General features: G+C 47.6%; 1 protein-coding gene across 3 annotated transcripts in view; it reads left to right on the top strand.

Annotated features, from left to right (window-relative positions):
- The window catches only part of afap1 (actin filament associated protein 1), a 342,584-nt gene that overhangs the window by 165,971 nt on the left and 153,070 nt on the right, over nucleotides 1-23,543 (top strand). For all 3 annotated transcript variants that reach the window (XM_072495955.1, XM_072495957.1, XM_072495956.1), the window contains exon 4: nucleotides 685-796. In XM_072495955.1, coding sequence (XP_072352056.1) covers nucleotides 685-796 — 112 coding nt within the window. The remainder of the gene's footprint in view (nucleotides 1-684; nucleotides 797-23,543) is intronic.

Raw genomic sequence — 23,543 nt, 5'->3', positions numbered from 1 at the left:
TTCCAGCCCTGTTCAGCCCCCTCCATTACCTCTTCCCCAGGCGTATTGATGACTGTCTTTGAACAGATTTGCGTATCTTGCCTGATATCTCTTGGAATAATGTATCGAGTGTAAGTAAAGTAATAGATTTGGATAAAGCCAAAATCCAAAAATAGACATACATATTTATTTTTTCATTTAACTAAACTGAAATTTTAAAAAAATTAAAAGTTTAATTTCTTCTTTCACATGTCTGTTGTAGTCTAATCAAATACATGACCCATCTCCTGTCCCACTTTATTAGCTTGGATGAATTAACTATGTTTTAATGTTTTGATTTTCGAGGTTTTCCTTTTTAAAAAAATTAAGATTCTTGCCTGTTTTCTCTCCCTTTGCTTGTTTTTTCCCCCCGATTGGTTCAAGATAAAAATTCAGCTGGCAGATGGGGAGAACAGGAATTGACATGTCTCTTTCTGGAGGTTTTAGTCAAAATTGTTGATTCAGGTTTAAGCGATGCATATTTGACATTCATCCAAGGACAGTTGAACAGGGTTCAGCAATAATTATGAATGTGATTTTTGAGACGCCCGCTTCCCCTGTACTTTATATTCCATAGGAAGGTATTTCTGCAATATTCAGCAAATGGCATGGGATTGATGGAAACATGTTCATGTTAGCCTAATAACAGTGCTTTGTGTGCTTCAGCCAATAGAAAACAGCCCGCCACCCCTGCCAACTTCTTCCTTGCCTGAAGGCTACTATGAGGAAGCGGTGCCACTGAGTCCAGGGAAAGCTCCAGAGTACATCACTTCCCGAGGTAAATGCCCATTACTGTGAGGTGTCAATAGAAATGCTTACTTTCTTAAATGCTTTGTTCAATCCTTTGAGAATTCAATGAATTTGTATATTAAAGAAAAAATGAATTCTGTGAACACTTTGAGAGAAATTGTGCAGTGATATTCCACCACAAGTATACAAATGAATGTTGGAGACCAAGGTATAAATGGATGAATGTACAACAGCTTCAATTGTACACAAACCTATTTAGAGAACCTTTGAGTCTACGGTAGAATTGTGGATAGCACAATTACTTCACAGCTCCAGGGTCCCAGGTTCGATTCCGGCTTGGGTCACTGTCTGTGCGGAGTCTGCACATCCTCCCCGTGTGTGCGTGGGTTTCCTCCGGGTGCTCCAGTTTCCTCCCACAGTCCAAAGATGTGCAGGTTAGGTGGATTGGCCATAATAAATTGCCCTTAGTGTCCAAAATTGCCCTTAGTGTTGGGTGGGGTTACTGGGTTATGGGGATAGAGTGGAGGTGTGTGTTTGGGTAGGGTGCTCTTTCCAAGAGCCGGTGCAGACTCGATGGGCCGAATGGCCTCCTTCTGCACTGTAATTTCTATGATATTGCAGAAATGCTAGTATTTACAAGGTTTCAGCTCAAGAAGAGAGAACCCCATCACAAATCTTTTAATTTCCCAACAAATAAACAATTTGATAGATCTGATATTATCTGGCATTATGCCAAATTCACTAGCCCCACATCCACTAAATGGAGAGTATTGACTAATGATGTCCGCTTGGAAAAATGGAACACAAATTCTTTCATACAGTTTTATAAAAATTGGAAGATACACAGAGGTGATTTCAAAATGTAAATGGAATTCCAAAATTTAGTTGCCATCATAAACTGTTAAAAAATAATATTAGTAAATGCGGCCCCTTAAATGCAGCCTCGGCGGATGAGAATCTCCTCGAGGCCAAAATAAAATGGCAAAGTGCCATTGGATAGCAACTGCAGTGCTGAGAAACACCCCGCTAAACGCGCCTTTTAGTGGACTTTAACTAAAAGTCCGCTGAAGTATTCGCATTATGCCAGGTGACCAAAAGCTTGGTAGAAAGAGTTGGGTTTTGAAGGGGGGGGTCCTAAAAGGGAGAGGTATTGTGTAGGGTGGGTATTCCAGAGCTTGGGGCCATGGCAAGTGAATGTCTCTCCCACCCACGGTGGAGCGATTAAAATCGCTGATGCTCAAGAGGCCTGAATTAGAGGAACACAGATATCCCAGTGAGTTGTGGGGTTGCAGGAAAATACAAAGATGAGGATGGGTGAGGCCCTGGTGAGGTTTGAAAGCAAGGATGACAATTTTGAATTCGAGACATTGCTTAACTGGGAGTCAGTATAGCTCAGCGAGGAGAGAGATGATAGGGGAATGAGATACATGCAAATTAAGGAATCAGCAGCAGAACTCCAGGAATAACACACAGCAGACAGATTCATCTGGGCCAGACAGGGAGGTCAGGGGTCTTCACCCATGAGCAATCCATACCTCCAGTGGATCTCTCCATTGGGCATGGACTGCACAAGTGGAAGGGACTCCTCCATCAAGCCACAGGCATCCCTGCTGTTCATTGGTTGTATATCAGTAGCGGGAGGAGGATAAAAGCCTCATTTGGTTTCCGGGCCTTCCTGCCTCAGACTTAATTGGTAGTAGTTGGAAGGTGATGAGGTTTCCAGCCTGCACATATCCATCTCGGGTGGGGGTGGGGAATATAATTCCACCCAAAATTTCATTTCAATGCCTTTTCATCAGTTAGAGAAATACGAGGCTCCAAGGTAGGGAAAGGGAGGAGGGAAGGAAAAGAATAAAAGGAAAGTTTGCGGTCAAGTGGAAGGTAGACGAGATTGAACAATAAAAGAGATGAAACTGCAAGGCAAAGGGGATGGTAATGGAACAAGAAACAGAAGATTTATCCAGAGGAGTTGTGAATGGGAAAAATGCTGAATCATTGTAATCCAAAAAAGAGACCAGGAAAATTGTAATATAGCAAATTTTAGTCATTCTATCATGGTTTTCATTGTAGGCTAGTCCCTAACACTAACTGTTACTTGCAGTAATTAACTATCAATAGCCTTTTGATGTTTTGCCACTCCTCTCCTCCTGCAAGAGTTCTTTGCATTTTGTTACAAGCGATTGCCAGTATTTCAACTTACTGAAGGCAGGTTTCAGAAAAAATTGTGCCGCCTTTGGCGAAATGTATTACAAAGAAGTCAAGTACAGGCTAAATCTCACCTCGTTCTTACATGTTAAGAAAAAGCCATGGTGGAGGATTTTCTACCCCTGTTTTCAGGGTGCGGGGGCAGTGGGTGTTCCATTTTCGTGGGGTGCTGTTTTCTACTTTTTTTTTTTTTTGCACCTACTTTTTACTCCATCCTTCTTGCAATAAAGGCCAACATTCCATTTGTCTTCCAAATCATTTGCTGTACCTGCATTCTAACAATTTATTTTATATCAAAGCGATCCAGATTGCTGAACTGTAACATTCTCTAGTCATAGAATCATAGAATTCCTATAGTGCAGAAGGATGCCATTCGGCCCATCGAGTCTACACCGACCCTCTGAAACAGCACTCCACACAGATACACATCCCTGGATCATAAGGAGCAATTGAGCATGGCCAATCCACCTAATCTGCACATCTTTGGACTGGGGGGGGGGTTGAAACCGGAGCATGCAGAGGAAATCCACGCAGACCTGGGGAGAGCGGTGCAAACTCCACATAAACAGTCACCCAAGGCCGGAATTGAAGCCGTGTCCCTGGCACTGTGAGACAGCAGTGCTGACCATTATTTCACCGTGCTGTGAACATATTTTTACAATTGCCCCTACAACTCCAAAAATAAGCCTCACCAGTGCCCTAAGCAAAAATTAAATTACTTTTATTACAACTAAATCTTTTTGAAAATAACTACAGTTTTTGAAAATAAATGACATCCTCATGGATATATTTTAAGATGTCTGTTTCAATATAAATGAAGTCATTTACACACATTAAATTTCATCTTCCGCCCACGGACTTAATTTGCCCAGATTCTTTTAAATATTGTCACTTTACCTGATTACATCATTCCAGGGATCAACAGTGCGGCATCTCTCAGTCAGCAGCACAATCGATACATAAAGGAAATCACCGATGTCATTGACAGGAAGGCCCATCATTATGTCAAGTTTGCTCAGGACAAAGATAGCCAGGCTCAAAGATTCACCAGCTTCGCAAACATCTCGGGCTTCCCAAGTGTGCAGGGTGCAATAGATCTCAGGCTTCCCAAGTGTGCAGCGTGCAATAGACTGCACCCATGTGATTATACGGGCTCCATGGCAGTAGCCCTTAACACTTAAAATCCGCAACAGCTTCCATTCCATTAGCGTGCAGCTAGTGTGTGACCATCGCAACACATCTTGTATGTGTGCGTACAGTATCCTTGGAGTTGTCATGACTCCTAAATCCTCAGTCACGCCTACATGCCTGGGATTTCCAAGGGGCTGGAATGTCTGCAGGAATGGTTTCTGGGGGATAAGGGCTACCCACTTAAACACTGGCTCATGATTCCGACGCACTGTTCTCAAACACGTGATGAGGAGAGGTACAACACTGCTCACAGCTCTGCATGCTCCCTTATGGAGTGGACCATAGGACTTCTGAAGATGCGCTTAAGATGCCTGGACTGCTCAGGTGGCTCTCTGCAATACTGGAGAGGGTTTCCAGCATGATCGCCATGTGTGGTGCCCTTCACAAACTGCCTAATGCAATGGTGTGAGCTCTTGCTGGAGGATTAACTGAAGGAGGAGAGAGCTGATCAGATGATCGAGGTATTGAGGTCCAGGAAGCCCCAGGGGCTGCTGATGGACTGCATTACTGCGAGATGCCATGGAGGAAGGAGGATATGGGAGGCATGCCATTGAAACTGTAACAGCTGGCAGGTTCCAAGAAGAGTAAAGGAGGCCATCTGGGCACATCTCCCCTATCCCGCCAAGCCATTCTCTGTCATCTCTGGGGATAGTCAAGCCATTGCTGAGAGAACGAGTCCTGCATTCATACTTGTGTGTTCTGATCTCATGACTCACCATGGCATGATCTTAGCTTTGGTCAGCGGTGGCCTGCTAATGCGCTCATGTTGTGAACTTGAAGTCCACTGACTGACGATAAGAGATGCAAGACGAGGCTTGACACTTTCAACTCCATCTAATGATGCAAACACTGCCGCGAATAAGATGCGGACCAGCCTAGGGTGCTCTTGAGTTGCATGTCTGTATTTGGTCACTAACGCTGAGGAGACCCAGATGCTTTTAGAGTTTCATTACTGATGAGCTGTGCTCAACCATTTCTGTCCCTTGTGGAATAAGGGTTCAAAATTTTCCCAGCATACGTCTCCCTAACGGCACATATGGTTCTGGAGACTAGTTGCATTGAGGTTGGCATTATGTGAATGATTATCTCAGAGTGGGGCAATGTCACTGAGTGGGAGGATGACTAAACCTTAAGATATGAGCATTTCAAAGTACAAAATCACAGTGCCTTCAGTTGACCAAAACATTCACATTACCTTCCAATGAATATCTTTATAAAAAATAAAAATTTAAATTTATTTTTGAGTATCCAATTATTTTTTTCCAATTAAGGGGCAATTTAGCATGGTTGATCCACCTACCCTGCACATCTTTGAGTTGTGGGTGTGAGACCCACACACACTGTTGTTAACTTTGCCTTTGTTCAATTGCTCTGTTTTGTCACCTTTGCTCTTGAGTCGCCAGGTATCTTTATGATACCGCCACGTGGTTCAAGTCCGAGTAATGATCAATAATCCAATACACCGATTAGTAAGGTTTAAATCAAAGCACATTTATTATACACCGTAATCGCTACTCATGCACAAATTCTACGTCTAAGCTACTTCTACAACTAACAGGCCTATACTTAACTTGGAACTGGCCCACCAGGTCAGGGAAACACATGGCCTTTCGTTCGGGTTCTGAGTCTGCGGGATTCGAAGTTGGTACAGATTGGTAGCGAGGAGCGCCTATCTCGTAGCGAGCGTTGAATTAAGCTTACGATTCGATCTTCACTGCTCCGGTCACGGTCAATGTTGGTTCGTTGTTGCTGGGTTACCCGGGCAGGACGAAGAGCGTGAAGAGGTGGAGAGGAAGAGAAGAGAGTGATTTGAACTTGGGGCTCAATTCTTATAGTCCCCAGGGGCTTCCCACCTTTCGGGGCGGACCCTGTACCTGGTCCCAAGTGATTGGACTTTGTCCCAATCGCTTGGTTTGATTTTCTCCAATGCTGGAGCGGTTCCCTGATCGATGGGCGGTCTTGAGGTGCTCGTTCACCTCCTTTTGTGTAGGCTCCTGCTGGCGCCGAAGAGTCTGGTTTTGTTTTGTGTGTCTAAATGTTGCTTGTTGTTCCCGGGGATTGCTCATTAGTATGCAGATGGCTGTTGTTTTGTTATGCTGATGGTTGCTGGTATCGATATTGTCTGGCCTTTCCAGAGGTAAATACACAGACAACCTGCAGCTGCTGGTTTTTGTTTTGTTGGCTGACTTTCCCATCAGCCTTTGCCATTGGCCATTTTGAATCGGGAGTTGGCCATTTTAAGTGGCTACAACACACTGGGAGAATGTGCAAACTTCATACAGACAATGACCCAGGGCATTGAACCTGGGACCTCGGTGCCGTGAGGCAACAGTGCTGACCACTGTGCCATCGTGCCGCCCATCCTTCCAATGAATATCAATAACTGCAATTCATCTACAGTTATAGCACACCCATGAGCCAAAAGTGCCTGCAGTATTTTAAACATTCCTAACCCTACCGCTACACCTTGGTGCAACAGAGATGGAGGCAGCCTGCTGATTGCTACGCCCAGATGCCTGTGATGGCAGGTGTTCCCTGGTGGCTTGAGGCCTGATAAAGGTCTCGTGCTCAGGGGCAGAAGCATCCTTTGCAGTCCGTGCTGCTGAGGTGGGTTTGGGCACATGCAAAGGAGATTCCGAGTGGCTAAACACCCTTGGAGTGTGTTGCGTGAAGGCCCCTGGGGTGTCCAACAGGAGCTCATTGTGTGTGCATGTGTCATCGGACAGAAAGCAGATGGACTTCTCATCTGTCACTCTCGTCTGTGCAGTAACCCTGGACCCTCTGCCTGCCGCTGCATCTCCACAGTTGAGCTGGCAGCTGCTTCCAGAGGCTCAACATCTGACTGGCACAGAGCGGGTGCTGCAGGCCTCAGAATGCTGCAGACCTGGGCTGTTCCTACCTCTAACTGCTGCGGGGATGTGTCAGCAAGGCTTTCGCCAGAAAGTAATCCTGAGTCGGGGGTGGCATGTGTCACAGTGGGTAGCACTGGGACTGCGGCGCTGAGGACCTGGGTTTGAATCCTGGCCCTGGGTCACTGTCCGTGTGGAGTTTGCACATTCTCCCGTGTCTGCATGGGTTTCACCCCCACAGCTCAAAGATGTGCAGGTTAGGTGGATTGGCCATGCTAAATTGCCCCTTAATTGGAAAATAAAATAAAATTGGGTACTCTAAATTTATTTTTAAACAAAGAAAGTAACCCTGAGTCCAAACTAGAGCTATGCACACTGAGGTGTGTGTCACTGCACGAACAGAGGCTGCAGGTGACTGATGTGACATAACCTCTTGAGCCTGCTCATCCTCGGATGTGCTCTGGGGGCTCAGGTTGCTGCACAGCTGGCTGGCTGGCTGCAATCTGCTGGCGCCTGCGAAAAAGAAAATAGAGTTTTAGTGGATGAGCTTAAGCTATTTCAGAGTACATTTGATTCACTTTGTTTGATTTGATGAAGTGATTACACTGTGATCTGTACCAGGTTGTTAGGAGAAGCAATCTCCCCTTTTACACAGGTGCGATCCCTGTCCTCCCTTGCAAGGTAAGTGGCAGCTGTGTGAATTCAGTTGGGACGAGGGTCTCTGCCGTCCTTTCCCCATCCTGGGCTCACTCTCGTTTGTTGTGTGCCAGCTTGACATGTATGAAGATATAAGAAAGGTATGTGATCAGAGGGATGGAACAGAGGTTGGGTTAAATGCATGTCCCTTGTGTGTGATGAGCCCTCCCCAGAAGAGCCAGAGGATGCAGTGTGAACATCATGACAGTTGGGATGGTGGTGATGTGAAAGTGTCTGTCAGAGAATGAGTGTTGATATGTAACCCCCCCCCCCCCCCCCTAATTGATGCGTGAGGTTTGTGAAGAGATTAACCGTTTGAGCACATAATGGCATGATGGGAGCTTAATATTCGAGGGAGTTGAAGGATGACATACCCTAGCGAAGCAGATAATATCATCCATCCCGCTTCCTGCATTGTGTGGCGCTTTGGACGCAGTTGCCAGCTGCACTGACCTCCTGGGTGACAGACCCCACAGGCCAGAGAGGTGATGCTCGGGCGTTTCCTGTAGCCATCCAGGTTGCCTCTGCACCCGGACACCTTGGATCAAGGCACAGGGGCCTGATTGGGCAGGCATAGGGCAACATGGTAGCATAAGTGGTTAGCACTATGGCCTCACACCGCCAGAGTCCCAGGTTTGATTCCCCGCTGGGTCACTGTGTGTAGTTTGCACATTCTACCCGTGTCTGCGTGGGTTTCCTCCAGGTGCTCCAGTTTCCTCCCACAGTCCAAAGATGTGCAGGTTAGATGGATTGGCCATGATAAATTGTCCTTAGTGACCAAAAAGGTTAGGAGGGGTTATTGGGTTACGGGGATAGGGTGGAAGTGAGGGCTTAAGTGGGTCGGTGCAGATTCGATGGGCCGAATGGCCTCCTTCTGCACTATGTTCTATGACTGAAACAGAGTGCTGCATTCTTCTTGAGGGAGGTGGCCTTTTGCTTTTGGGCAGATGCCATCTTGAGCAGCCTCCTGATGACGGGTCGTCTGGAGAGAGTGATATGAGTGCGTTGCACTGGTGTTTTAAATATGGACCGTAACCTCCAAACTGATGGTGGGCAGACAATTCAGCTTCCGACCTGCCTGGTGATTCTGAGAGATTGTTACGGCACACTGGGCTAGTGTGCGGTCAGTTCCAGCCCCACGTGCCCTGGAGTCACAACATTGTTAACTAACCAATAATTCTTATCAAAATACCAAGTCTGCTCCTGACTATCCAATAATCACAGTCACCAGGTTTATAAATTTAAATATGAGTACTGTTTATTTATAACAAGAACTATCGTGAAATATGCAGTGAATACAACTGATTAACGAGAAGCTAATGCCTAATACCCACTTTAACTTGCCACCCACCCTCGACACAACACAGGACAGACAAACACAGAGGGGTGGAAAGGGGTTAAAAATGATAAATGGAGAAAAGAAAGAGTCTTTGTTTCAGATTATGGTTCGTTCAGCACACCTTTCCTCGCAGCATGCTGGCAGATTAAAGTTTTTGTATTTCAGCCTGTTATAATCTTTGTAGATTCATTCATTCAGGTATTCTGCCGGTTAGAAAAGCATTACTCACAGCTTTCCATGTAGAGGCACCATATTTATTGTCAAACTGTGTTTTTAGTTTATGGTTTGTTTTCAGGCCTCTTGTAGTTGTAGCAAAATAGTACTCAAAGGTTTTCTGGAGAGAGAATCATCCCTCATAGTGGCCTTCTGGAGAGAGTTAACTGGATCTTTAGCAGCGTTAAAGTTAGCAGAGTCTTGTCTCTTTCTTGCAGCCAGAATCAAAACTGAAACCGAACTTAACCTTGGAACTCTGAAAAACATCCCTGTGGAGTAGAATCCAATCATCACCTGTTAATGGACATAGCACAGCCTTTTGGATCAATTCATTGGCCATCAGCCAAATCAATCAAACCAAGTCCCATCCCATCCTTACGTCACTGATGCCGGCCCGTCTACAACTCCAGTTTAAACTAGCTCGGCCTTCCGGATTCTTCCTGCTTGAATTAAAGATACAGTCTGCTTCCTCATGCTTGAATTAAAGATATAGTTGCTTGCCTTAAAGTGACATGTCCTGCCTGGTAATAATAGCTTCATTGCGAATTTGGAGGCAGTTTCGCCAACACTTCGGGTTGGGGGCAGGATGAAGGGAAATGCCGATTCGGGGGAACCACAGATTTGAGCCAGGGAGGTGGGATGGAAATTTTCATATCACGTTCATATGTTTCGGTCCTGTCCAAAGCTAGAGGATTACTGGAAGGAGGTTTTTAGGGTAATTTCTAAAGTGGTGCATGTAAAACTGGACCCGGGCCCCCGGGTGGCCATATTCGGGGTGTCGGACCAGCCAGGGTTGGAAACGGGTGCGGAGGCAGATGTTGTAGCCTTAGCCTCGTTGATCGCCCGAAGGCGGATCCTGAGGGATGGAGAGCAGCCTCTACACCTTTGCCATGTCCTGTTGGAATTCTTGACTCTTGAGAAGGTTAAGTTTGAACTGAGGGGAAGGATGGAGGGGTTCTACAATTCATGGGCATTATTTATCATGCACTTTCAAGAACTGGATAACATCGAACATTAGTTGGGGGGAGGGGGGGGGGCGGTGTGTGTTGATGGTGACTATGGGTGATGCCTGATTCCTTTTTGTTATTTGTTTATGTGAACATGCGGGCTAATGTTTGGGGTTTGGTGGGAGGATGGGATCATTGTTATTGATATGGGGATTGACATATTTGTTACTGATTATTGTTTATTGTTGGTGGGTGTAAATTTGGGAGAAAATGTGAAAAAGGAGGAGAATAAAGAAATATATTTTTTTAAAGTGACATGTCCGTTACGCATCAAAATAATAACAGAAAAAATAAAAGAAAGCAGAAATAAGGGAATAAACAGAGAATTAATATGAAGGACCCTGCAAGATAGTCGTTGTATATAATTAATGAGGCTCCAAGAGTGGAATCGCGCACATGTCCATACCATTGTGGCCAGCAGGAATGGTGCCGCTGGAACCACCCACCACCACACTTAGACAGAAAAAATGAGAATTCCAACCATCCTCTGTGCAATTCGAACAGCCGTGGTTGAGTACAGTACCTGTAACCTCAGTTTGGCTTCTTGGACAAAATGCACTTGTTTACTTTAATTTAGTTTTAAATTATATTTAGTAATGCTGGAAACATCAGGTAAAGGGTTAACAGCCAAAGTCATACAAAAGTGTCTTGTGAGCAGAAAGCTTTCAGTTCTGAACAGACTTATTGTCTGGAAAAGGGCTGCAAACTGTGTGAGTTATCTATGACTCACCAAATAATTGTCTGAAGTGGGTTTTTCCATTTATTTGTTCACAGGATGTGGGTAACTCTGGCTAGGCCAGAAGTTGTGAATTGTTATTGGGTACTCATTGTGAGACCAATATTTGCAATTCCATGCTGCCAGAAATTGCCTTCATTCGTAATTGGTGGATGTTTCTATGTAATGAAGCCATGAGGGGTGTATCATTAGCTGTTTTGTGCACTAGTCGAAGCCACAGATCATTGGATTAGCCCTAGCCTGGGGGTGGCGTTGATTGACAGCTGAGGCTGAGATCACTAATCAGGGCCAATAAATGACTGGATCCCTCTGTAATGGACAGCTTGTAGTCAGACACATATGGTAAACCCACACCGAGTGAATTTTATAACCAACAGGAGCAGGTTGCCAGAGTAATGTAGAGGAGTGAGATAAGCCTGATGCTCCAACAGACAAGCTTCTGTTTAGACAATGATCCTAAAAACCCATGGGGGACCTTACCCCCACCAGTTCCTACACGCACCCACCGGGAACAGCATTAATCCTGAGGAACTTGAGTTCAGTAGGAAATTCCATTACTAAAGGACCAAAGGCACCTATCTTTCCCACTATCGGCATTACTCAGACGGCCACTAGTTTGGCAACCCTGTGTACACCCTGATATAGGCTTCCCATATGAGGCTGTTACCTTTTATAAGGAGGCAAAGACATAAAAAATGGACAGGAATCTTCCGGTTGCTCCTGCAGCTTGGTGGACAGAGGAACTTAATTCAGTGAGAGGCCAAAAATCAGTTTACTGCCGACGGGATGAACTTTTGCAATAAAGTTCTCTGGACTTTAAAGGCAGGTTGACCATCCCAATGAGCAATGTCAGGAAACCCATCACGTGCATTAACATGTCATGCATGCGCATTGAAAGCTAGTCCGTGATAATTAACTGCTATTTCCAAATTAAGTTCCCCACCAGTCAGAAATTGGAAAGTTCACATATAAGTGGCGTGCACCTGGCGAGGTTGACTTCTTCGAGGACTTCGAAGTGAGCAGATGCTGCTTTGGCCTTCTTTGGGTCCACTCAAAAATATCAGACTCCTGATTGAGATTGGCCAAGCTGTACGAAGACTGATCAAGGGAGGCTGGGCAGAAGCTGGACAGGGGAGGCAGACCAGTGGGATGGGCAGAGCGGAAGCTGGACAGGGGAGGCAGACCAGTGGGATGGGCAGCGCGGAAGCTGAACAGGGGAGGCAGACCAGTGGGATGGGCAGCGCGGAAGCTGGACAAAGGAGAGAGAGCCAGTGGGATGGGTGGAGCAGAAGCTGGACAGGGGAGGCAGACCAGTGGGATGGGTGGAGCCGGGGCTGGTCAGGGACGGGAGACCATTGGGATGGGCGGAGCGGAAGCTGGACAGGGGAGAGAGGGTCAGTGGGATGGGTGGAGCGGAAGCTGGACAGGGGAGAGAGGACCAGTGGGATGGGCGGAGCGGAGGCTGGGCATAGAGAGGGAGGACCAGTGGGATGCGTGGAGCCGGGGCTGGACAGGGACGGGAGACCATTGGGATGGGCGGAACGGAAGCTGGACAGGGGAGAGAGGGTCAGTGGGATGGGTGGAGCGGAAGCTGGACAGGGGAGAGAGGACCAGTGGGATGGGTGGAGTGGAAGCTGGACAGGGGAGGGAGGACCAGTGGGATGGGTGGAGTGGAAGCTGGACAGGGGAGGGAGCATCAGTGGGATGGGCGGAGCGGAGGCTGGGCATAGAGAGGGAGGACCAGTGGGATGGGTGGAGCAGATGCCATTCTTCAGTCTAATTGTAAAAATCTCCATATCTTGATACTTTCCTGAATATTATTAAGAATTGCTTGTTCTCTTTTTCTCTAATGCCTTTAAAAACTTTGTTAGTAAGCTAAACTGTTTTTACTCTTGTATTCTGTTCCTAAACTCTGCCAGCTATAATTCCCCCTTTTGTCTTAAATTATTCCACTTTCCTTTCACACCTTTTCCTTCAATTGTTGCTTCTCATTTTACGATTCCAATGCATTGTCTTGTACTGTTAGGTAATTGGAAAGGGAGAATGGACTGAGTGATCAGGGATTGGGGGAGGGTGCAGGGGGTTCAGGGAAGTTGGCCATTGTGGAAGGAAGGGAGACATCGGGGCTTCAGTGGGGGAGTGGTGGTGCAAGGAAGGAAACTGACCATCATGGGAGGGTTGAGTGTACCAGCTACAAGATGTCCTGCAGCAACACAGCTCTTTCGACTGCAGCTTCTAACCCCACAACCTCTACCATCTCCAAGAACAAGGACAGCAGATGCATAGGAACAACATCGCCTGCTAATTCCCCTGCAAGCCATAAAGCATCCTGATTTGGAAATATATCATCGTTCCTTCACCGTTGCTGGGTCAAATTCCTTGAACTCCATCCTGAACATCACTATGGGGATTAGTACATCACAGAGACTTAAGCAGTTCATGAAGGCGACTCATCATGACCATCTCCAGGGCAATTTGGGATGGGCAATAAATGCTGGCCGAGCCAATGATGTTTGCATCCCAAAAAATAATATTTTTTTAAAATGGAAAAGCTGCGAGGGGTGGAGGGAGGCTGAAGGTTTACTTGAGGGACAAGCGACAACATTCCTGCTGCTCCTGGCTCACAAGGAATGCTGAAAATGGTACTACCTCCTCAGATGGCAATTCCCACCTCCCCTCTGCTGGGTTTCCTGAGCCCAAGGGAGTCCATGTGGCAACTATTACATTTTAACCAAGCTTCCCGTTGCCTGTTGTTGCTAACTTTGGTTGGCTCTTAATTCGTTGCCTGTTGTGGCTTTACTTAATTGCTCTGTTTCTATAACCTTTGCTCTAGAGTCGCCAAGTATCTTTATGATACCACCACGAGGTTCAAGTTCAAGTACTGATCAATAACTCAACACACCGATTAGTAAGATTCAAATCAAAACACATTTATTATACACAGTCAATCACTACTCATGCATAAAATTCTACTTACTAGACTATCTCTATCACTAAAAGGCCTATACTTGGCTTCGGAACTGGCCCACCAGGTCAGGGGAACAAATGGCCTTTTGTTCGATTCTGAGTCTGCAGGATTCAAAAGCTGGTATGGACTGGTAGCTAGGAGCGCCTATCTCGTAGCGAGCGTCGACTGGAGACTTACTTGGTTGTTGCGGCAGCTAGGCAGGTCACTGTCAAGGGTTGGTTCGCGCTGCTGAGTGACCCTGCCAAGAAGACCGAATTGAACTCGGGGACTCTACTTTATAGTCCCCAGGGGCTTCGCGCCGTCTGGTTCCAAGTGATTGGACTACGTTCCGATCACTTGGATCGATTTCTCCAATACTGGAGCCATTCCCTGATCGCTGGGCGGTCCCTGAGTGTCCATTGGCCTTCCTTTGTCTTGGTTCCTGCTGGCGCCGAGGAGTCTGGCTTGGCCTTATTCACCTTACATGTTTCAATTGTTCCCGGGGATCGCTCGGAAATCACTTGGTTCGATATGCTCCAACAATGGGGCGATTCCTTGATCGGGGGGTGGCCGTTTACCTTCCTTTGTGTCAGCCCCTGCTGGCGCCGACAGGTCTGGATCGGCTTTATGTTGCTAATGTGTAGCAATTGTTCCCGGGGATGGCTGCTTAATATGCAGATGGCTGGGTTTTTGTGATGTTGATGGCTGCAGGTATCGGTCTGGGCTGACTTCCCCAGAGGCGAATACACTGTTTTACCTGCAGCTGTCCGTTTGAGTCCTGTTGGCTGATTTTCGCATCAGCCTCTTTCGTTTGCCATTTTAGATCGGGGTTTGACCATTCTAATCGGGAATCGGCCATTTTAGGTGGCTACATACCCTCCTTGTGATCCGAACGGGAAGCGTGAAGGATCACAAATTTTGTTCTTTCCATTCCCTGACCGGGGGGGACACCTCCTACATGGCCTCTGCTCTGACCCTAGCTATGCACAAATTTTACCTAGCAATTCTAAGGACGCTTTGTCAGGCAGGGACATGCATTACAAAATAACAAACTTGGAACCTCTAATTTTATCCTTATTACACTATACTCGCTAAACATTGCATTATCCTATCTTCCTAAACATACAACAACAATCACAACATTTCATATACTTTTTCCTGGCTTGGCAGTCAAGCTCAGGATCATACATTTTTTTTTTTGTTCATGAAAAGTTTTGTACATCTCTTTATTTACAGTAATAACGCAAATGAATGCTCTTTATTGTTTTTATTATAAATCGTGGGGGTCTGGTCGTAACCGAATATAGGGGATCTGATCCGATATACCGGGGTTCGAGCGCGGTACGCTCTCCTCCATTTACGTAGGCGCATAGTCTGCACTACACAGCAGAGTATTGCCAACGCTAACAGTGCTTCGATCACGTAGGACAGGGAGTACCAGGTTATGAACCTGGCACACCAGGAAGATGCAGTGTCGCTGGTGACTGGGCTCTGGGTACTGCGGGGCAGTGAAACATTAACGGCAGGGAGGTTTGAAGTAATGGGGTTCACGTTCCCGCGCAACCAAATGGCCTCAAAAATCATGTTGAGTACGATGAAGGGGGTACTCATGGCTGTCCTCTTTCCTTTTCTTTCTGTGTGTTCTCTTGTATTTTCTCCGGTCCTGGAGCTTCTGGAGTTCTGTAAAAACAAGCATCGTATCTGTAACTATCTTGGGTCAATATCCGGTATGCTAGTGTGTCTGTCCTTTGGGGCCAATTATACCCTTATAATTGGTCACTATGTGTGACTCCCTCATTTTTTTTCCAAAAACAAATTTTAGGACACGGCACACTTCCCAATGACGGACCTGTGCTGATTTACCATCCAAATGTTCCTGGATGTAAATAGCAGATGGCAGCAACCTAAAGGTCGCCTAAACAAATAAAAACCTTTTGAAATGAAAGAATGGCAAATGAGGTGCGTATGGGCCGCGACGGGTAAGATTTGGATGGAGTCCCCGGGTAGGACGGCTACCAATGCCGTATCTCCCCTACCCGAGCATGTTTGACCAACGGGGGGGTCCCCAGGCAGGGCGGGTCTCACGCCGTTTCTCCTCTGCCTGAGCAACCGACAAGAACGGGTAAAAATGTAGTCATCGTGGTGGGGCTGCCATTGTGATTCTATCCTTGAATCAGAAGAGCAGTTACGATCGGGCGTCTGATACCCGAACAAGTATCAGCTGAAAAGCTAGTTTCACTGAACAAGCGTGTGGTCTCTTGACCAGGTATCTGCAGATAAGTTGATACCGCTGAACCAGCGGCTGGGAAAAAATTCTCCTGTTGGACGAACAACACGAAACAAACGTACGAACAACATAAAACATCCTGCAGGTTCCATCAGGAAGGACACCACTTCTCCCAAGCGTTTCCTTGAAACATCATGTGGACACCTCAGTTCTCTGTTGCGAACAGGGTCGCAAAGGGGTTGGCGGTTTGGGAGTCAGACTCGAGGTCGTCCCCTTCTCCCGGGTGCCAAACTCTGGAGTGAATTAGGGCTGACAGGGCTGCTTTGTGTGAGTTGGGGTTGCTCTCGTCGTTGTGGACCAGTCTGTAGGAGTTGTCGCGGTGCCAATGAGTTGCGTCGAGTTGTGTGGGGACAAAGTCGGGGTCGTCTGTGTGGTTCGGTGGTGGGATTTATTTAGAAAAGTGATCAGGAAGGGATCACTGGGATCGTTGTTGGAGTCACTGGGTGTGGGTCCGGTTGCATGGGGATAGTAGGGAGGCGTGCTGTGGCTATCGTCACAGTCGCAGTCGCTGTCTCTGCTGCTGCAGTCTGTGTGCATACCGGGGCGGAGTGTATATTTTGGGGGTGGAGTTGAGGTCGAGTCCGTGGCTGGGTTGGACGTGGTGGGGGTTGGTCGGGTTACGTTGGCTGTAGGCGGGGTGTAGTCTGCTGCGTCAAGCATGACATGGTGGGCGTGGTTTGACTGTGTTCCATAAGCCTTTAACTGGTTTATATGAAACCACGCAGTCTTACCATTTGGGTATTTTATTTTGTATACTGATGGGCTGACTTTATCCGAAATGGAGTACGGACCCGAGTATTTTGGAGACAGGAATGTGCTGGGGTTATATACCGACAACATCATTTGCTGTCCTATATCATACTCCGTTTCATGCACTGCCTTATCGAAACAGGCCTTGCTCTGTTTCTTTTTGGTGCCCAATTTAACTGCGGCTGCTAACCGAGCCGTTTTGACATTAGCAACTAATTGCTCCACGGCTTTCTCGTGGGTGAGGGCCATTACTTCAGGGCTGGTCAGGTCTAAACCTAACAAGTATTCTGTCCCTTTCATGGGGCGTCCGGTCATGAGAGTGTGTGGGATGTAACCTGTGGAGGTGGAAACAGTGTTACGCAAAAACATCAGCGCAAAAGGGAGGACTGAGTCCCAAGTGGTGTTGTTCTGCTGGACCATTTTTCTGCGGGTGGTTTTTAGGGTCCGATTCATGCGCTCCACTATACCACTCGACTGTGGGTGGTACGCAATGTGGAATTTTTGGGTGATGCCAAATATCGTGAGGACGTTGTGCATGACACGTCCCGTAAAGTGAGAACCTTGGTCCGATTCAATACTGCGGGGGAGTCCCCACCTTGTAAAGATGTGGTGGGTTAGGATCTTGGCTGTGGTTTTCGCGGTGTTGGTGCGGGCTGGAAATGCTTCCACCCACTTTGTAAAAGTGTCTATGACCACCAGAACATATTTATAGCCATTCCTGCAAGGGGCAATGGACCTATAAAATCAATCTGGAGGTTAGTCCAGGAGCCGTTAACGGGTCGGGTGTGGCTGAGTTGGGCCTTTTTGGCATATTTATCGGGGTTGTTCTGCGCACAGATAAGGCAATTCTCAATGTAATGACTTACATCTTCCTTGAGATTTGGCCACCAACAAAGCTGTTTGAGGTGGGCTGTAGTGGGATCGATTCCCTGGTGTCCATGACCATCATGGAATAAACAAATGAATTGGTTCCTATCCTGCTCAGGAACTACATAAAGGGTGTCCTTTAACACCACACCGTCATGTGTGGTTAGGGTATTTCTGAACCACTCGTATGAGGCTGGAAACTTCCCTTTCACAATCTCTGTGAGAGCGCTATCCTGCTTCTGGGCCTCTACGAGATCCTCGATCCTAGTCTGTGTGACCTGGACAGCACTCACTGGCGCGCTTTCGGGGGAGTTTCCAAAAATACCAATGTCTGGAACCTGCCTTAGCCAGTGCGTCGGCTTTCACATTTTCAGGGGGGGAGAACGATGGTGGCTGCGGACTTTTATGATGCCAAAAGTCCTGTTCTGGGCTTTATCTAAAATATGGCGGCGTAATGGGGCTGAGGGGAGGGGTTTCCCATCTGCGGAAACAAATCCTCTTGTTTCCCACATGGGCAGAAATTCTGTAAGGCTGTTACAGACATAGAGGCTGTCTGAGTATATGTCTGCTGGGCTGGGGAAGGAAGCTGGGTGGTCTACTATGTACGCGATGGCCGCAAGCTCTGCTGTCGGCGCGCCTAAGTGCCCGGGGAGTTTTAATGCTATTTCCTCGAGGGCCCAACATAAATCCCGCAACCTGTTATGCGTTGCCCATCTAAGACTGTGGAAGATCCATCCACATAAATCTTAATGGGTTCACACGTGTCCGTGTGCGGGGGGCTCTGAGATGAATTTCCTATCTTTCTGGGGGGGGGGGGGGGGGGATTTTCTATAAAGGGGCCTGTGTTATGGTGTGGAGAGATGATCTCACATTCATGGGGGGTTCCGGGGTACTGCAAATTGTCCGCTAAGTATGTGTGAGTCTTTGTCTGTTTTACTGTGATATCCCGTCCTTTCAAGAGAAGGGTCCATCTAGCTGCGCGTATTTGGCTGACGGTACCGTCCTTAAGTCGTCCGTCCAGTAAAAGTTGGGTGGGGGTGTGCTTGGTCAGAATGGTGATTTGGGTTCAGTCCGGTAATATAGGAAAAGTACTGGACTGCCCAGAAAACTGCGAGCAGGTGCCCCTCTCTCAGGCTGAAAATCCCTGCTACACAGCATCTAAAAGTCGGGAAGCATAAGCTACGGGTCTTAACTGGTCATGCCATTCCTGCAGGAGCACAGCTGAAAGGGTGTGGTCTGTGGTTGCTACCTCTATGGCGTAAGGGAAAAGCGGGTCTGGAACTTGTAGTGCGGGGGCGGCTATGAGTGCCTGTTTTAACGATTCTACACATCTGAATGCTGCGGAAGCCACTCCCAGGGGGCTCCTTTCTTTAAGAGGTCTGAGAGGGGTGCTGCCTTGCTGGCGAAACAGTCAATGTGGTTTCGGCAGTAGCCAACCAGTCCTAAAAACGACCGGAGGGCTGAAACGTTCTGGGGAAGGGGCAATTTAGCGATCGAGTCAATTCTTTTATGCTCGATCTCGCGTTTGCCGTGTGTGGTAATTGTACCCAAATATACCACTTTTTCTTCCAATATCTGGGCCTTTTTTGGGTTGACTTTACAGCCAATGGAATGTAATAATTCCAGGAGTTCGGATAGAAGCTCAATGTGCTCCTCCTTGGTGTCTGTCTGCAGTAGTAGATCATCTACATACTGTACCAGACATTCGGGGCGAGAACATTTTGCTAGTCCATTTGCCAGCTGTCGGTGGAAAATGGAGGGGGAGTTGTGGAAGCCTTGTGGCAGGCATGTCCACGTATACTGCTGCGCTCTGAAAGTGAAGGCAAATTTGTACTGGCACGCCTTTGCCAATGGAATGGACCAGAATCCATTACTGATGTCCAAAACCGTGAAATAGCGGGAATTGAGTCCCTGCTTCAGCATGGTCTCGGGACTTGTTGCTACGGTGGGGGCTGCTGCGGGGGTGACTTTATTGAGTTCCCGATACTCAATGGTCAGGCGCTGATCCGTCGGGCTTTCTTACTGGCCATATCGGGACATTATTAGTAGAGGCTACCGATCTTAGTACGCCCTGCTCTAATAAGCTCGCTATAACTTTTAGGATTTCTCCCTCTGCTTCTAGGGGGAATCAGTACTGTTTTTGGGGTCTAGGGTCCGGTCCTGTTACTTGTACGGAGCCAGTGGGTTGCGAATGCTGCCCGGTTCTTTTGCAGGACTGCCCTAACCTGCTTGTCTGTGCTAAGCGTGGTGGGGTTGAACCAAAACTCGCCTACTGCGCTAATTTTGTTCATATAGTCCCCTATGTTGAGCGTTGCGGGGGCTCTAGCGGATTTCGCCATCTTCCAGATACACTGGTTGACTGGATCGAAGGATAGGTGGTGGGAATTCATAACATCAATCCCCAGGATGTGTTCTGCTGTGTGGGGCAGGTCTACTAAAACTACGGGGTGCTTGGTGGTGATGGTTCCGATTTGGATGGATACAGGGGCTGTGATGTGTGCCTGCTGCGAATGCCCTGTAAAGCCGCTGAGGGTGATAGTGGCTGTAGTGTGACACGTGTCCTTTTGAAAAAGGGTGGAGGAATTTATGGTGGTGCGGGACCCTCCTGTGGCCCAAAGAAACGCGATAGGCTGTCCCCGCATTTTGCTGCGACTACGGGTCATCCTGACCTATCCCAAAGAGTATCACAGACCCAACTGGGGTAGCCTGTACACCATCAGTCTGTTTCGGTCAAGTCCGTCTGATCCGAATGGGCGCTAACGCTATGGATGGGCTCTGCCTTTTTCTTACTCAGAGTGCCTGTTTGTTGGGCTTTCTGTGGCTTTCTGGGGCCATTGCACTCTTTTGCAAAATGTCCCAACTGTCCGCAGTTGTAACATTCTTGTGATTTGGGTGGGGGGCTGTTCTTTCCCTCATTCACCCAGGCGGGGTTGTGAGGTGTGGCTTTTACCGCCTGCATGTCTGCGGCGGCTTGCTTTTCCTCGGTGGTTTTAGCGGCGGGTTCATTGTGAACAGACTGCTCCCAAACGCAGGACAATCTTTTAACCACCCACTTCTCGTTATGGGCCTCCTCCAAGGGATCATAACTATTACAGGCATTCTGTCCTGCATCTGTGGCATGGGAGATAAGGGTGCGGGTCCATTTGGCCATATTGTTGGGGGACAAATGGGCACGGTCTACGTCTCCAAAAACGGCTTCGAAGTGAATCCACAGGCGTCCTGCAAACGCTGTGGGGTACTCAGACTTCTTCTGCCTACACTTGTTTAGGCCATCTACGGGGTCACCCCGGTTATACCCGATCGCATCCAGGATCGCGGTATACATTTCTGCAAGGGTGCCTCCTCCTACGTTCTGTGGGTCGGGAAGGGCTGCTTCTACTGATGGACCCAAACTTAGAACCATGAGCTTTACATGCTCTCTCTCATCCAGGCCGTACATGGCCGCCTGATGTTTGACGGTGGCAAAGAAATGGTGTGGGTCTGAAGCAGGGAGGAACGGTGTGATTTTTGCACACGCGTCCCGTAATTGGGTCACTGTGAGGGGGGTGGAATATAGGAATTCCGCCTCGTCCGATGTGGCTGTGTGGTGGGTTGTTACAGGGTTCATGGGAGCCTGAACTACCTGCTGTGTGGGGGGGTGGGGGTGCTTTTCTCCTTTGGGGCTTTCCCGGCGCACATGTTCCCTGAACATATCTCTGCGCTGTTTCCTTTAATTCTTCCCAATCAGGGCCATCTTCCTGGTCTAATTTTTCCCCAAAGGTTTCTTGAAATCCCTTCTGGACAGAAAGCAGTGATTGCAGGTCTGCAATTTGCTTCCGGCACTTTGCATGGTCTATGGTGCTCTGTCTTTGTTCTGTGGTTGCAGCGTGGAGCGCTCTCAAGGCTGCCTTGAGATCACTACATTGTTTCTGTAGCGTCTCCACCTGCTTCTCTGTTTCTTTCCTTACCAGGACTGCACGCTGCGTGTCCTGATAAGCCTTTTCATACTGGGACTGGAAACTACTCAAATGTGGCAGACAAGACTGGTGACCCCGTTTGGCGTCAGCCACCTCTTCGTCCTTTGCTGCTAATTTCCTCCTTAATTCCAGATTCTCTTTCTCAACCTCGCATACATCGACTTTACTCATACGATGTATGCCCTCTACTTCTTTGCGGAGCGTCTTGATGACCTCCTCTGTGCCTCGCAATTGTGCCAGACAGGACACAATTGCCATCGGCTTGCGAGCTTTTGCTAAGTTCTTTTTATGGATCTCACTCATGTTCTCCCACCAAGTATGCCCTATACTTCCGGGACCTGAGTCTTCATTATCGCAGAAATCATTCCACATGGGCCATCCTTTGCCCTTGAGGTATTTCCGGATTTCCTCTTCCCAAATGGGACACTGTCCCACTCTACTACTGCTGGCCGCTGCTGGCCGCTGCGACCGCAAATTCCTCAGGGTTCATGAGGCGTTGCATTGCCTGCATGGCCATCTTTCCTATCCGCTTGCTTCGATTACATTTGGAACAGGGGGCTAAGGTGGTGTCGTAGATGCGGGTACAGCTTGCGCTAATTTCCGAAAATACAGATTTCTGACAGTTTTGACGCAACAAAAATCTATCAGTTTTACCTTATAGCCCTGTTAGTTACGCATGCATACACACACTTCCGAACTATGACTATTAATCAGAACTGCTTGAACACTTGTGGTTTTTTTGTTTCCAATTGGATTCTAATTCAAAATTTCTTGGGTTCTCCCGGAGTGGTTTTCCACTTCTAGATCGGGTCCCATCAGGATGTCGCCAAAATGTTGCTCGTTTTAGCCTTAATTTACTTTATTCTTATTCTGTCACCTTTGCTCATGAGTCGCCAGGTATCTTTCTGATACCGCTACGTGGTTCAAGTCCAAGTATTGATTAATAATGCAACGCACCGCTTAGTAAGAGTTAAATCAACGCTCATTTATTACATACAGCAATTAATACTTATACAATAATCCTACTTCTAGACTACTACCTACCACTACAGGCCAATACTTAACTTTGGAAACGGCCCACCAGGTCAGGGAAACAAATGGTCTTTCGAATTGGTTCTGAGCCTGCGGGATTCAAAGGCTGGTACAAGTCGATAGTCAGGAGCGCCTATCTGGTAGTGATCGCTGGAGTAAGACTTTTGCCAGCTGTCGAAGGGTCTCGAAGGTTGCGAGCAGGAAGAGAAGGGTTGATCTGAACTTGGCCCCTATTCTTATAGTCCCCAGGGGCTGTCCGCCTCTCGGGGCGGACCTCCTACCTGGTTCCAAGTGATTGGACTTGGTCCCAATCACTTGGTTCGATATGCTCCAATAATGGGGCGATTCCTTGATCGGGGGGTGGCCGTTTACCTTCCTTTGTCACAGCCCCTGCTGGTGCCGACAGGTCTGGATCGGCTTTATGTTGCTAATGTGTAGCAATTGTTCCTGGGGTGGCTGCTTAATATGCAGATGGCTGGGTTGTTGTGATGTTGATGGCTGCAGGTATCGGTCTGGGCTGACTTCCCCAGAGGCGAATACACTGTTTTACCTGCAGCTGTCCGTTTGAGTCCTGTTGGCTGATTTTCGCATCAGCCTCTTTCGTTTGCCATTTTAGATCGGGGTTTGACCATTCTAATCGGAAATCAGCTATTTTAGGTGGCTAAAACACCCTGCATCGGTTTAGATCCTTAGGGTCAAT

This window comes from Scyliorhinus torazame, chromosome 3 (genome assembly GCF_047496885.1).
Source record: "Scyliorhinus torazame isolate Kashiwa2021f chromosome 3, sScyTor2.1, whole genome shotgun sequence".
NCBI lineage: Eukaryota > Metazoa > Chordata > Chondrichthyes > Carcharhiniformes > Scyliorhinidae > Scyliorhinus > Scyliorhinus torazame.
Note: the sequence above shows the minus strand (reverse complement) of the source record. Positions and strands in the feature narration are given on the sequence as shown.